This window comes from Triticum dicoccoides, chromosome 7B (assembly GCF_002162155.2).
Source record: "Triticum dicoccoides isolate Atlit2015 ecotype Zavitan chromosome 7B, WEW_v2.0, whole genome shotgun sequence".
Lineage (NCBI taxonomy): Eukaryota > Viridiplantae > Streptophyta > Magnoliopsida > Poales > Poaceae > Triticum > Triticum dicoccoides.
In genome coordinates this window covers 540,852,983-540,866,499 of record NC_041393.1, presented here as the reverse complement: position 1 = coordinate 540,866,499, position 13,517 = coordinate 540,852,983, and the positions used below count along the sequence as shown (strand labels likewise).

Genomic DNA, 13,517 nt, shown 5'->3' with positions numbered 1-13,517 from the left:
GACTAACTGCTACAATCATCTTCTGAACCTAATCAAGGGAAACAACATGGAGCAAAAATCTCCAAATAACACACGGCCAAAGAGAAGCTATTTTTATGCAGGGTTGTACAAGTTCAGAGAGAGAGAGAGAGAGAGAGAGAGAGAGAGAGAGAGAGAGAGAGAAGCTCACCTTGGCGTGTGACATCAGATGCGCTCGTTGACATGTGCGCAACCACCAAAGTTGTGACCGTAGTCTTGACCGCCCACACTCATCGGCTCGTCGTCACCTCGCATCGACTGAGCCACCGCCTGGACCCCGGGATCTCCTCTTCCTCCTCCAGGTCCGGGCCTGCTGCTTTGCAGCACGGAGGGCGAGCCTCCTAGAGAGGCTGTGGCGGCAGCGATAACACCTCTACTCGAGCATTGATACCTCTTCTCAAATCCTGAATGATTGAATGATCATTAATTTCTTCAATCCTCATAACTGAATATTTCTTATGTCTCTATGTCACTTGACTCACTCCCTGGCCAGCACAGTAGCAACATCAGCAGGTCAACCGCAGCAAGCAACAAAGTCAGTATACAACAAAGCATAGCTTCGTAGCTTCATAGAAGATACAAGCATTATACAAATATTACAGCAAAGCCAACATCAGGCCATCAGCAGCCCAACACCCAGACAAAGCACCGAGCAACAAGCCAGCAAGTACGCATACAACAAGCAAGCACACACGCAGCACATCAACAACAAGCACGCACACATCACACGTGTAATAAGCAGGTCAAGAAGACCAGGAAGAGCAGTGATTCAGAGGAAGTTACCTCGCCGGAGACGGGATTCCTGGCGGCAGTGGTGGAGTTGACTCGGGGCGGCGATGAAGGTCACTCGAGGCGGCGCCCAAGGCGACTCCAGGCGGCAGCGGTGGCATGGCCATGCAGGCACCCTCGATCCAATTCACCGCCCTGCTCTTGTCAATGGGGGGACGCATCAGGTGCAGAGGCAGCGGCTACGCTCACGGTGCAGTAGAGGCAAGCCGATCTGCCTCCTTGGCTAGCATCCGCGCCTCTCCTCCTTCTCCGGCTGGTGACGCCCAGCTGATCTCCTCCTTCTGCGGCTTCCTCGCGACCTGGGGTGGACAAGGACCTCGGGGAGGCAGTGGATCTCGTCAAATGCGGTGGCGGACCTCCTAGGGCTGCGGGAAGGAGGGAGAGGGGAGGGGCGCGAGCGCCTGTCTTAACGAGGAAGTGAGGAGGGAGGATTGCGGCAGCTGCGGGTTGGGGGCTAGCCGGCTAGGGTTCGTTCGGCCGTGCGCTCCCTCCATCGGGCGGCGGCTAGGGTTCGTGCGGCTGAGACGAGTGAGTCAGGTTGTAAGGCCAACTCCACCGCGCGATCCTATCCTGTCCGCCCCCGTCCGTTTGGGGTAAAAGGGACAAATAGGACGGCCCAACGCGCGACGGCCCGGACCCATCTGGTCCGTTTTGTGTCCGTGCCGACCCATTTCGAGCGCAAACTTGCGCTGGGTTTGGGTCGCGGTGGACAGCCAACGGACGCTTCGAGCGACCGCGTCGGGGCCGCGTGGCAGGCGACCACCTACCTCCCACCCGCCAACATAAATGCGCACGGGCGGGAGGCCCCACCTGTCATCCGCACAGCGACGGGTCGACGTCCTTCTTAAATGGGACCCGTGGACCGGCCGTCGTCCTCATCCCCACGCCGGCCCCTCTCTGCCCCCTCGAAAGTCGACACGCCCAAACCCTAGCCACTCCCCGCCCTTGAGCTCGCCGGCCGGCCGCAGCCATGGGTTTGTGGAACCGCAAGGGGAAGCACGACCGAGAGGCCGGCTCCTCCTCCGGCGGCCGTCGCGGATCCGTGAAAAAGGAGGAGCCCGCGTCATCGCCGCGCTCCTCCCGTCGATCCCCCGCGTCACCGCCGCACTTTGAGCCCCCGCGCCGGCCCCCTTCACCATTGCCCCTAGGCCCTTCGGCGAGCGCGACCGGCAGTACATTTACGCGGACGTGTGGCGGAGGTACTGGGAGACGAGGACGCCGGTCCCATGGAGCGACGCCCACCTCCCCAACGGATGGCACCTCTCCGCGGACCGGGTCCCCATCCCGCCAGTGCCGGCGACAGGTCGTGCACGGCGCGATGAGATCAACCGCCATCGCCGCCTCCTCCCCGATGACCTGTACTACGACCACAGGTATGCCCCCAACTCCCCGCTCTGGGACACATGGCTCCAGGACGAGCACGACACGCGCCACGCGTCCTACTTCGCCGGCACCATGTCGGGGCCGTGGAGGCCACGTGCAGAGCCGCGCGGGCGTACGCGGGTGCGCGGCCTGACGCCCGCGCCGTCGCCTTCCCCGTCTCCGTCGCCCCCTCCCCCTCCTCGCATGACAGAGGAGGAGGAGGCCCATCTCCTGCAGCGTGTCATGGAAGAGTCCATGAACACGCACGACGAGCGGCAGTGGGACGGCCTGGAGGAGGCCATGGCCCTCTCTGCCGTCGGGGACGTCGCCTTCCCGCAGCTGCAGCTGACGGCCGTCATGGCGGCCGTCACGGAGGAGCCGATGGAGGAGGACCCACCAGCGTTCGAGAAGCTGCTGGGCCAGGGGTGGGGCTGGTCCTGCACTGCGCCGGAGATGGCCGCCGGCCTGGGCGTGAACTGGTGCCCCACTCCGCCACGGTCACCGGAGCGGGAGGCGTCGCCGCGGGAGGAGGTGGTGCAGGCACCTTTGGCCGTCCATCCCGCCCCCGTCTACCACGCGCCGCCGCCCCACCTGTGGACGCCGCCGGCCTACGTCGACCTCATCAGCGACGACGACAACACCGGCGGCTAGTGAAGACGGGGACGACCACGGCACCGACGGGCGCGGCAGGAGCGCGCGGGAGGCGTTTTTTTTTTGTTTTTTTATATGTTAATTATGAAACTGGGCCTTTTAAGTGGCCGTGAAAACTGGGCCGTTTTGTGGCCGACCCCTATATATGTTTTATGTTTCTTAAAATGCATTTATTTACTTTTTTAGTTATTTCATTCTAGTTTTTATATTTTTTTATTCACGTACACCCCGAACATGATTTGAGATGCGGCCGCGCGGTGGACGCACGCACGACCCATCTGACAAAGCTAGACATGGGCGAACCCATCGACGCCCCAAAGGGACAAAATCCGGTCAAACCGGACGTCCATTTGGGATCGTGCGGTGGAGTTGGCCTAAGTGGGCCGGAACCCGTCCCGCATCCCGCAATCCAGAACGCGAGCGGCCGTGCGGGATATGCGGCTGGGAGCTCCTATTTGCCGCATTCTGCGGCAAAAGGACAACCCTTCGCACAGGACGCGCCCGACTGGGCCGGCCCGTTAGGAAAACGCGCAAAAAAACAGCGGCACCTGCAAGCTGGGATTCGAACAATGGATCTCTGGTTACTAAACTAACCATGCTATCCAGTACGCCTACAGAGTTTTGTTGACAGGTACATAGCCTGATGTCTAAAGAACTATGAGCAGCGGCGTAAACTGAACAATAGTTAAGAAATTGCAACCAAAAGTTCAGATTTCGCACACCTTTTGGAAATTAAGGATTTTTGATAAATGCGAAGAATTTTGAAACTTTGAAACATCTGACGAAACTGCAAAATACATTTTAAAATTCTCGAACATTTTTCCAAAAAGTGAACATTTTTTTAATTTGTACCAAAAACATGAAAATGGTACATCTTTTGAAATTCGAAAAAAATTGTAAAACGCTAAAAACATAAATTTTCAGAACATTTGAAAAAACACAAAAACTTTTATAAATTCCAGAACATTTTCCTAAAAAACACTAACTCTTTTTGAATTGGTGAATTTTAAAAAACTAGAACAAATTTGAAATCCGGAACATTTTTTGAAAACCCAAACTCTTTTGAACTGCTGAACAAAAATTTAAAACATGAACAAAATTTGAAATCCAGAACAAAATTTTGAAACTGGGTGCAATTTGAATATCCCGAACAATTTTGAAAATACGAACACTTTTTCTATATATGAAAAAATTTAAATGGAATCATTTTTCTAAAACTTCAAAAAAAATCTAACACACGAACATATTTTCTAAAGCGCGAATAATTTTTGAAACTTTGAACTTATTTGAAAAATTGCGAACATTTTTAAAATAATGAAAGAATTTCGTAAACACAAATATATTTTCTAAAGCGCGACCAATTTTTGAAACTTTGAACATTTTTTGAAAAATTGGGAACATTTTTTGAAACGTGAACGATTTTTGAACTCCTGAAAAAATGGATATTTTGAGGACAACTCTTGAAATACAAACATTTTTCGAAATGTGTGAACATTTTTTAATAATGGGAACAATTTTTCAAATTTCTGAATATTTATAGAAAAGTACAAAAAATATGAAAATCCTGGAATTTTTTTTGATTTATGAACAAAATAATGAAACACAACGATTGAAATAAATTTGAGAATGAAAAATTAGAAAGAAAAGAAAGTGAAAAAAACGAAATAAACACAAAAGAAAAATAAACAGAAAGGAAAAAGGAGAGAAAAGTAAAAAGGAAAAAGGAAACAGCAAAAAAGGAAAACGAAAAAAACAGAACAAGAAAAAACCCGGATCAGGAACCTTCTAGAAGTTTCTCAAAACCAGAAAAAACCGGGGACGTTGAAACAGTGAAACGGGCTGGCCCAGCTCGATCTCCCTGTGCGAAACCTCGGCAATTTGCCGCAAAGAGCGGCGAATAGAAAATTCCTATGCGGCTTGCGTACGCGGTATACGCGGGTGGCCGCTACGCCGCGAGCCCACAAGCAAGATGTGTCCATAAATTATACATCCAATATATACAAAGCTGAATACATCATGAAGAAATAGGCGCACAAACTCTCGTGCTAAATAATAAAATTATGAACTGTATGAGCTGATTAGTTGAGGTCATCCTGTGATAATCGACAGCGCAGTGCTCATAGTAATCAATAGAGGTATTTCCAACGCTGACAACTTGTTCGTACCCATTTCGTCATCTAAGTGTGTCTCTAACGCCTACTCTCAAACCGCTAGCACCCGTCCAGACCACGTGATTCAAACTTGTTGTACCATCCAACATGGTCATGCATCGGTTCACAGGATGGTCCGAACGTATTTCTTCCGTAAAACATAGACAAACGTGTGGGCTTAATTTGTCGGCGTCCAGACAGCACCCACGCCTGCTTTTGACCACCCTGGCCCACCCACCCTCGTCCCTCGACCGCGCGCGTTCCCGTCCGGCGTCAGCTGCCAACATTCATGCCGCTGTAAAGCGGCCGCTCCACATTGAAGCCGGCCCAGAGCGAACGCGACCTCTCTCCGCCTCCATCATTGAAGTAGCGCGCCGGCCGAGGGCGCCACCTGCAGTGCGTCCCCGGTGTTTGTGCCTATTCAATGCCGAAGACGCGTTACTGGATGGGATGGGATGGATATCTACCACGCCCGTTCGATGCCCCGTCCGTCCGTATGCCATCATTAAGTAGTCTCGCCGACCGAGAAACCCACTCCACCACTGCGCATTGACGCACCCAGACACCTAGCCAAGGATGTCCTTTCTAATGTGTTCGGATTTTAATTTAGCTGCTCCACCATTAAGTGGAGGAGCAACCTGCGTCGGCGCCTATGCCGGTGTTCCAGCAGGTGCAGGAGGAACGATGGTACAACCTGTTCCTCGCCTCGGTGACCCCAAACTTCGTTGCGGAACAGCGTGCGACCCACGAGGCCGTTCACGCTCAAGTCTTCGCTCGCTGGGAAGCGGCCGTCGCGAAGGTCCAGCTGCAGGCGATCGCCACTGAGAACAACATCGGTTTTGCCTCCTGTGCGCCGCCGCCAAACTATCGCGTGGCCTGGTGGTATGGCAACAGCATCGGCGCCACCATTTTCATTGTGGACCTCATGACCAACTGCGGCAGACAGGTCGCAGACTCCTCCGAGAATGAGTAAGGCATGTGAGGCAGCAGGGCCTTGTGTCCCATGTGGACGGATCCGTATCCCATGTTCTACTCTTCCTCGACGAAGACCGCACCTGCACTTCACGGGTCTTATTGCCGGTGCTCATGTAGATGGCGGATGAAGGAGGTGGTCCAGGAAGTGAACAACAAGGGCTTGGACGTCTGCCGCCCGCCATAGTTTTTTTTTCCTTCTAAACGTTTGAAATGCAATGAAAACCTGCCGTGTTTGCATGAATGTCATCCGGTTTATATGAAATCCAGTCATGTTTGCGCAAAATTCATCTGGTTAGTTCAAAAACGTGGACTGGCACCCCTATCTATGGGCAGTTGCGAGAGAAAATTTGTGGGTCGCCATTGGAGATGCCCTAACACGGTACCCCATACGTCTGCCCATCTGTTCGGACGTCCATCCCGAAATACATGGTGTATAAACAGAGTAAAAAAATCATTGCTTTCTAAGTTTGCCCAAATGTGTACACAAAAATATTAAAAAAACAATAGCTAATCAATACCGATATACTATACTGCGCGAAGAGTGTGGTTTGGATTCATTCCAGGAAATAGAACGTGGATGAGTGGGAGCATGCAGCAGGATTTTTGAGAGCTGCTCCCAGCAAGGCCGACGTTCAGGTTGAACGGCAGTAAAGCAAAGATCATTGGAGTAATGTGGTAAGGACGCACGCCTGTTCACGGGATGCGGGCACATGCGGGTTTCGCGGGACAACCGCAAAATCGCATGTAAGTTATGCGGTTCGTCGCCGGTGCTCACTTTTACTGTGTTTAGCGGGGCGGCTTTGCGGACACGCGGGACAACCCTCGCCGCTTGAGTTAATTGCAAGACACTATCATACTTCGGCACATTGTGACAAATTAGTATCATTAGTCATTTTTTTTGCCATGCAGTGCCAACTTTAAGCCTAAGTGTTACAAAACAGACTAAGCCACGTATAAACACGTATTGACAGTGTATCTGACCAGCGGGGCCCACATGTCAACAGCCAACTTGGCATATTTTTTTTGCAGAAAACCCCTTTGTTATAAATTTAATTGCTCAAAGCCGCGACCTCGCCGGAGCCTCGTCGCTGGCTCGCAGGAGCCCCGTCGCCTCGACCTCGCCGGCCTCCCCTCGACGGAGCCCCATCGCTGGCTCGCCGGAGCTCCGGGCCCTTCTCCCTTCTCTTTCCTTTCCTCTCCTCTTCGCTGGCTGGCCGGGGCGGTGGTGGTCGGCGACGCTGGTGGGGCGCACGGGTGGGTGATGTGGTGGCGGTGTGGGCGACAAGGGTTGAGGACGTCGCGGCGGCGTGGTTGCCGGTGGCCGAAGGAACCGCCGCTGGATTCATGACCCGCCGCCTATGTGTGCCTCGCCCACGTATCCTCTCGATCTGCTCGACCCGAGTAACTCGCTCGAGACCTAGACGAGCCAGCGTCGCATGGGCCGCTGACAGCCCAACCGCGCCCCAAGAAGCTAGCACATTTTTTCTGAGGGGAGTACTAAGCACCAGACTAGAACCAACGCACGGCAAGATTTTATGTGAGTTAGTATTATTTAGTGCCATGAACTTTTTCTCTAAAATTTATGTGGATTAAAGAAACAAATGTAAGATAATTTTATTTGTCTTAGCTCAGTTCCACACACATGCACAATTATTACGGATCCTCATTGTATTTTTCAAATACACAATTAAACAAATTATATGCCCAACTTGGAGTTACTGCATATATTTTTTGTATTTTTTAATGCACAGTTACTCAAAAAAATGATAACAAGTACTAAAATTATTGAGTAATCATAATAAATTTTATATTGCATGACGCACATTTTAGAAAATACATTTACAATTTTTAAATACGTGTTCAACATTTCCCAAAAATGTTCTGAACATTTTTTTTCTTCAAATGCACAAACACTTTATTTACCTTTCAGAGTAATTTTAATTTTTTTTTGAACATCAACCCAAAAAACAAAGCAGAGACCAGCAGGTTTATTCTTCAGAGCTTGGGTATTCTACAGACATTGTATACTATAAAATGTTCAACATATACACGATGAACTTTTTAATATATTATGCAATGAACATATTTTCAATTATACGACGCGACAAACATTTTTTTAATGTCATATATTATATTTTTATTAGTATCATATAAAAATCGGAACGGCTAGGAGTTTAAGGCGTATACACGTACTAGTTGACGCATAGGATGCGCAAGCAAGCGCTGCAAACGACTAGGCGCGGGATCGATTTCCGTCGGACGGGCGCGCGATTTTGTACTTCGTAAAAGAAAACGAATGGCAAAAATATAACAATATTTACGCGTGTAGATCCGCGCGTTGCGGGTTCGAATCCTTGCGACACCTGCGCGTGCGTTTATTTTTGAAAAAAGATTTTTTGTGGCAACACCTATTTTAACAAACAGAGGATATATGCGTGATTAAATAAAAAGTAAGGGTTGTTTTTATAAAAGAGCATGCCACGTCAGCCCTGACGCACGGGTCCCAGCGGTCAGATACACCGTCAATACGCGTTTATACGGCTATCAGATCGTTTTACAAAGGCTTAGAGTTGGTACTGCATGGTAAAAAACATGACTAATAGTATTGATTCGTTACGACGTGCCGAAGTATAGTAGTTTCCTGCAATTAACTCGCGCCGCTTGCACCCTTACGAGTGAGGGAGGAAGGAGGCGGGGAGCGTGCGGCTGCGTGGTTTGGGCGACCAATGGCTTTTTCGGGATGAATGACCAGTGATACCGTTTCACCCCGCACCCAGCCAACACATCGCGATCCCATCGACGAAGCGGCCCACTCGTCATACACGCGTGAAAGAAACAACAAGGTGAAACACACAATGAATATCAAACGGATGAGGAGAGCCGAGGTGGGATTTTTACCCTGATCGGACGGCCACGAATAACCCAATTGGGGGAGCCTCCTGGAGGTGAGTTGGCTAGCTTCTTTTTTGTTTTAAATGACACGTAATGGAACACGATGAAAAACGAAAGCAGAGGATATATGCGTGCGTTTATTTTTGAAAAAAGATTTTTTGTGGCAACACCTATTTTAACAAACAGAGGATATATGTGTGATTAAATAAAAAGTAAGGGTTGTTTTTGTAAAAGAGCATGCCACGTCAGCCCTGACGCACGGGTCCTAGCGGTCAGATACACCGTCAATACGCATTTATACGGCTATCAGACCGCTTTGCAACACTTAGGCTTAGAGTTGGTACTGCTGCCCAGTAGATCCGCACGTCGCGGGTTCGAATCCTTGCGACACCTGCGCGTGCGTTTATTTTTGAAAAAAGATTTTTTGTGGCAACACCTATTTTAACAAACAGAGGATATATGCGTGATTAAATAAAAAGTAAGGGTTGTTTTTGTAAAAGAGCATGCCACGTCAGCCCTGACGCACGGGTCCCAGCGGTCAGATACACCGTCAATACGCGTTTATACGGCTATCAGACCGTTTTACAACACTTAGGCTTAGAGTTGGTACTGCATGGTAAAAAACATGACTAATAGTATTGATTCGTTACGACGTGCCGAAGTATAGTAGTTTCCTGCAATTAACTCGCGCCGCTTGCACCCTTACGAGTGAGGAAGGAGGCGGGGAGCGTGCGGCTGCGTGGTTTGGGCGACCAATGGCTTTTTCGGGATGAATGACCAATGATACCGTTTCACCCCGCACCCAGCCAACACATCGCGACCCCATCGACGAAGTGGCCCACTCGCCATACACGCGTGAAAGAAACAACAAGGTGAAACACACAATGAATATCAAACGGATGAGGAGAGCCGAGGTGGGATTTTTACCCTGATCGGACGGCCACGAATAACCCAATTGGGGGAGCCTCCTGGAGGTGAGTTGGCTAGCTTCTTTTTTGTTTTAAATGACACGTAATGGAACACGATGAAAAACGAAAGCAGAGGATATATGCGTGCGTTTATTTTTGAAAAAAGATTTTTTGTGGCAACACCTATTTTAACAAACAGAGGATATATGCGTGATTAAATAAAAAGTAAGGGTTGTTTTTGTAAAAGAGCATGCCACGTCAGCCCTGACGCACGGGTCCCAGCGGTCAGATACACCGTCAATACGCATTTATACGGCTATCAGACCGTTTTGCAACACTTAGGCTTAGAGTTGGTACTGCATGGTAAAAAACATGACTAATAGTATTGATTCGTTACGACGTGCCGAAGTGGGGTAGTTCCCTGCAATTAACTCGCGCCGCTTGCACCCTTACGAGTGAGGGAGGAAGGAGGCGGGGAGCGTGCGGCTGCGGGGTTTGGGCGACCAATGGCTTTTTCGGGATGAATGACCAATGATACCGTTTCACCCCGCACCCAGCCAACACATCGCGACCCCATCGACGAAGCGGCCCACTCGTCATACACGCGTGAAAGAAACAACAAGGTGAAACACACAATGAATATCAAACGGATGAGGAGAGCCGAGGTGGGATTTTTACCCTGATCGGACGACCACGAATGACCCAATCGGGGGAGCCTCCTGGAGGTGAGTTGGCTAGCTTCTTTTTTGTTTTAAATGACACGTAATGGAACACCATGAAAAACGAAAGCAAACAGGAGACACGAGATTTAACGTGAAAAAAAAATCCACAAGCGCTAACCAGCAAAACTTTACTATATCAAGGAAAGGTTACAAACGCCGGAGATTTACAACTGATCCCGTGCGGCGACTTACAAAGGATATATATAACACAGGTGACCTAAGTCAATATTGACCCGCTTCAGCCCAAGCCTACCCGCGACAGGCACGCTCCGCTCGCTCGTCGGAAGTTAGCCTTTCTCTTTATACTTGAATTTGCTTCACATGAAAAACAACTTACACTGATTCTAAGTACTCCATCCGTTTTTATTTACTCCGCGTATTAGTTTTGGTCAAAGTCAAACTTTGTAAACTTTGACAAAGTTTATAGAATATCAAGATATACAATAACAAATCAATACCATTAGATTCATTATTGAATGTACTTTCACATCATATATATATTTTAGGTAAATATTTATGTTTTTGTCTATAAACTTGGTCAAACTTTAGAAAGTTTGACTTCAATGAACTCTAATACGGGGAGTAAATAAAACGGAGGGAGTACTAGTATTACTAAAACACATAATTGTTTTTGCACAGGACAGGTCTTGAAGGACGTGCTTTAAGATCTGTGCATCCACTGAAAGGGCAGCATCGCCTACCAAAATTACCAGGATTGTACCAGTAATTATACATATATTAATTAACTAAGTAACTAAAGGATGCCAAAGCTAGACTGAAGTAATTATACAGTACACCACTGACTACATGCTTCTAACAGAGGAGGGATTAGTTTGTGATTTAGCTCAATTGCTGAAACCTAGACGCAAATCCCAGACTAATACTACTACTAAACACGAGCGACTCATAGTGTCACGGGTGTTTGACGTCTTGGGTGTAGATGTAATCCGTGTGGATCTCCTCCCATTTCGTGGGATCACGCTGCAGCTGTCCCCTCTTGGCACCTGCGTTGCTCCCTTCCTCAACGGGCGGTTCCTGCAGCTCGATCAAGATTACACGAGCACGTCAGTTATTACAGATTGCAAAGCATCTGTGGAGGAAGAAAAGAGTTAGTATACAGCTATAGACTCAACTTGCATGTTTATATATGCTTGCCTAGATAATCAAGAAGCATGAGGATGCATGCATGTCAGCATGTGGTTACCATCGCATCAAGAATGGTGTTGCTGCTCCGGGCAACAGAGACAAGAAGAATATGCATATACCATCTGCTGTTCTCAAGGCATATGCATGCTGCATGCGTGCTTGTAAAGCAACTAGTACGGAAATGGTTCAGAGAGAAGTCGTTTGCTCACCAGGGTGGCTGCGCCGTGGCCGCCATGGCTCTGCTTGTGCTTCTCCTGCTGCACCACGGCCCCTACGAAATTTCTGGAGTGGACATCTCGGGTCAGCAGCAGGAGAGCGAGGCATACAAGGCAGAGCCGCACCGTGGCCGCGCTTCTTGGATGCATCGTGGCCGCGCTTCACGAAAGAGGGGAACAGTTGCTCTTCGTCTAATCTCTCTTCCTTTCCTTCTCCCGTCTCGCTTTGCTGCTACGATGGTCAACACATGAGCAGGAAGAACATATTTATAGGCAATGGGAGGTTGGAGAGAGGCGTCGAGTTTCTTGGGGAAACAGCTACATGCGCAATGCGCATGCACTGGCTCGGTTGTGATGATGCTGTACCAGTAGTAAAACCAAAGTTTGATGCGTGTGCCGCCTTCCTTGGGGCGCTGAAATGGGCCGACAGCCCGTCCACCCGGCAATACTTCGTGTCGCCGCTGTGTGTGTCTATATATATATATATATATATATATACGGTGGCGCTAAACTGCGCGAGAGCGCAAAACGCCTAATCGTACGCGCTGGTCGCTAATGACCCACCCGACGGGCCGCTTGTTCCTGTCCCTATAGGGATTAGGAAATGGAAGTAACAAGCAATACAAAAAATAGTAATTGATTAAATTCTTTTACCGTAGTCAGGGCCCCATCTCCGCCCCGCAACACTAGACGCTTGAACCCACCATCTACTAATGACGGTAATCATATCAGCGTACATGATAACGGAAGTACTAGTACATTACGAGGCATTGCAGCAGTAAATCCATTACGAGGCCGTGCAGCAGTCAGTCCTCTGATCGTAAAATAAGGTGAACACATAGTAGTTGGTTTACTATGTTTTTTTTTGAGATTAGTTGGTTTACTATGTTAAAAGAATGTACGATTCTAGCCAACGCTTGGAAAAAGTAAGCGCCGGTGAACGGTTCCTCTAGTAATTGGTTTACTGTATGTCAGAAATACAATTACCATGTACGTGGCTAACGGCTGACATTGAATATTAGTTTTGTTTTATTTAAATGGAAAATGTACCTATGGTAACAGCGTTACCACTCTATGCATGAATCCTACTAGCTACAGTAGGTGCTAGTAATTGCATTACGATGTGGTAACTGCATTACGATGTGGTATGGCGGAAAATCACGTACTAGTGAGAATTAAAGAAGTCTAAATAAACATAAAATATTTTAAGCTTACGACTGATCTACTTTGGTTGATTATTTTTTGCGCAAAATTGGCCAAAGAATTTAATAACCTGATTACTATGTTCCCTTCACAAATTGCAACTACGTTTTATGAACACATTACTACGTGCAAATAGGCCTGAACAGGCATAGAAAATTTTACCATCCAATGGTGGAGAGTCGTAATGATTAGGGTCCGCTACTGTGTTCCATTAGTTTATTACAGTGAAGACATAGCAAATTTTACTATCCAACAGTGGAGAGCCGTAGTAATGATTAAAGTCCATTACCATGTCCCATTAGTTTTTTACGGTGAATTTCCAACCGGTAAGGAGGCGCGCGGAGCGGACTAATTAGAGTAGTTGAGAGACTCGGTCGGGCAGCCGGCGCGTACGATAGCCTATAATGCGCTCTGGCTTAGTTTAGCGTGTCTATATATATATATATATATATATATATATATATATATATATATATATATATATAT

General features: G+C 48.3%; 1 protein-coding gene across 1 annotated transcript; it reads right to left on the bottom strand.

Annotated features, from left to right (window-relative positions):
- Positions 1 to 11,379: 11,379 nt before the first annotated feature.
- On the bottom strand, positions 11,380 to 11,978 carry LOC119338088 (phytosulfokines 1-like). The gene is made up of 2 exons (XM_037610381.1): positions 11,823 to 11,978; positions 11,380 to 11,502 (listed from the first exon to the last, which is right to left on the bottom strand). The coding sequence occupies exons 1-2, from the start codon at positions 11,976 to 11,978 to the stop codon at positions 11,380 to 11,382; spliced, it is 279 nt and encodes a 92-aa protein (XP_037466278.1).
- Positions 11,979 to 13,517: the final 1,539 nt, after the last annotated feature.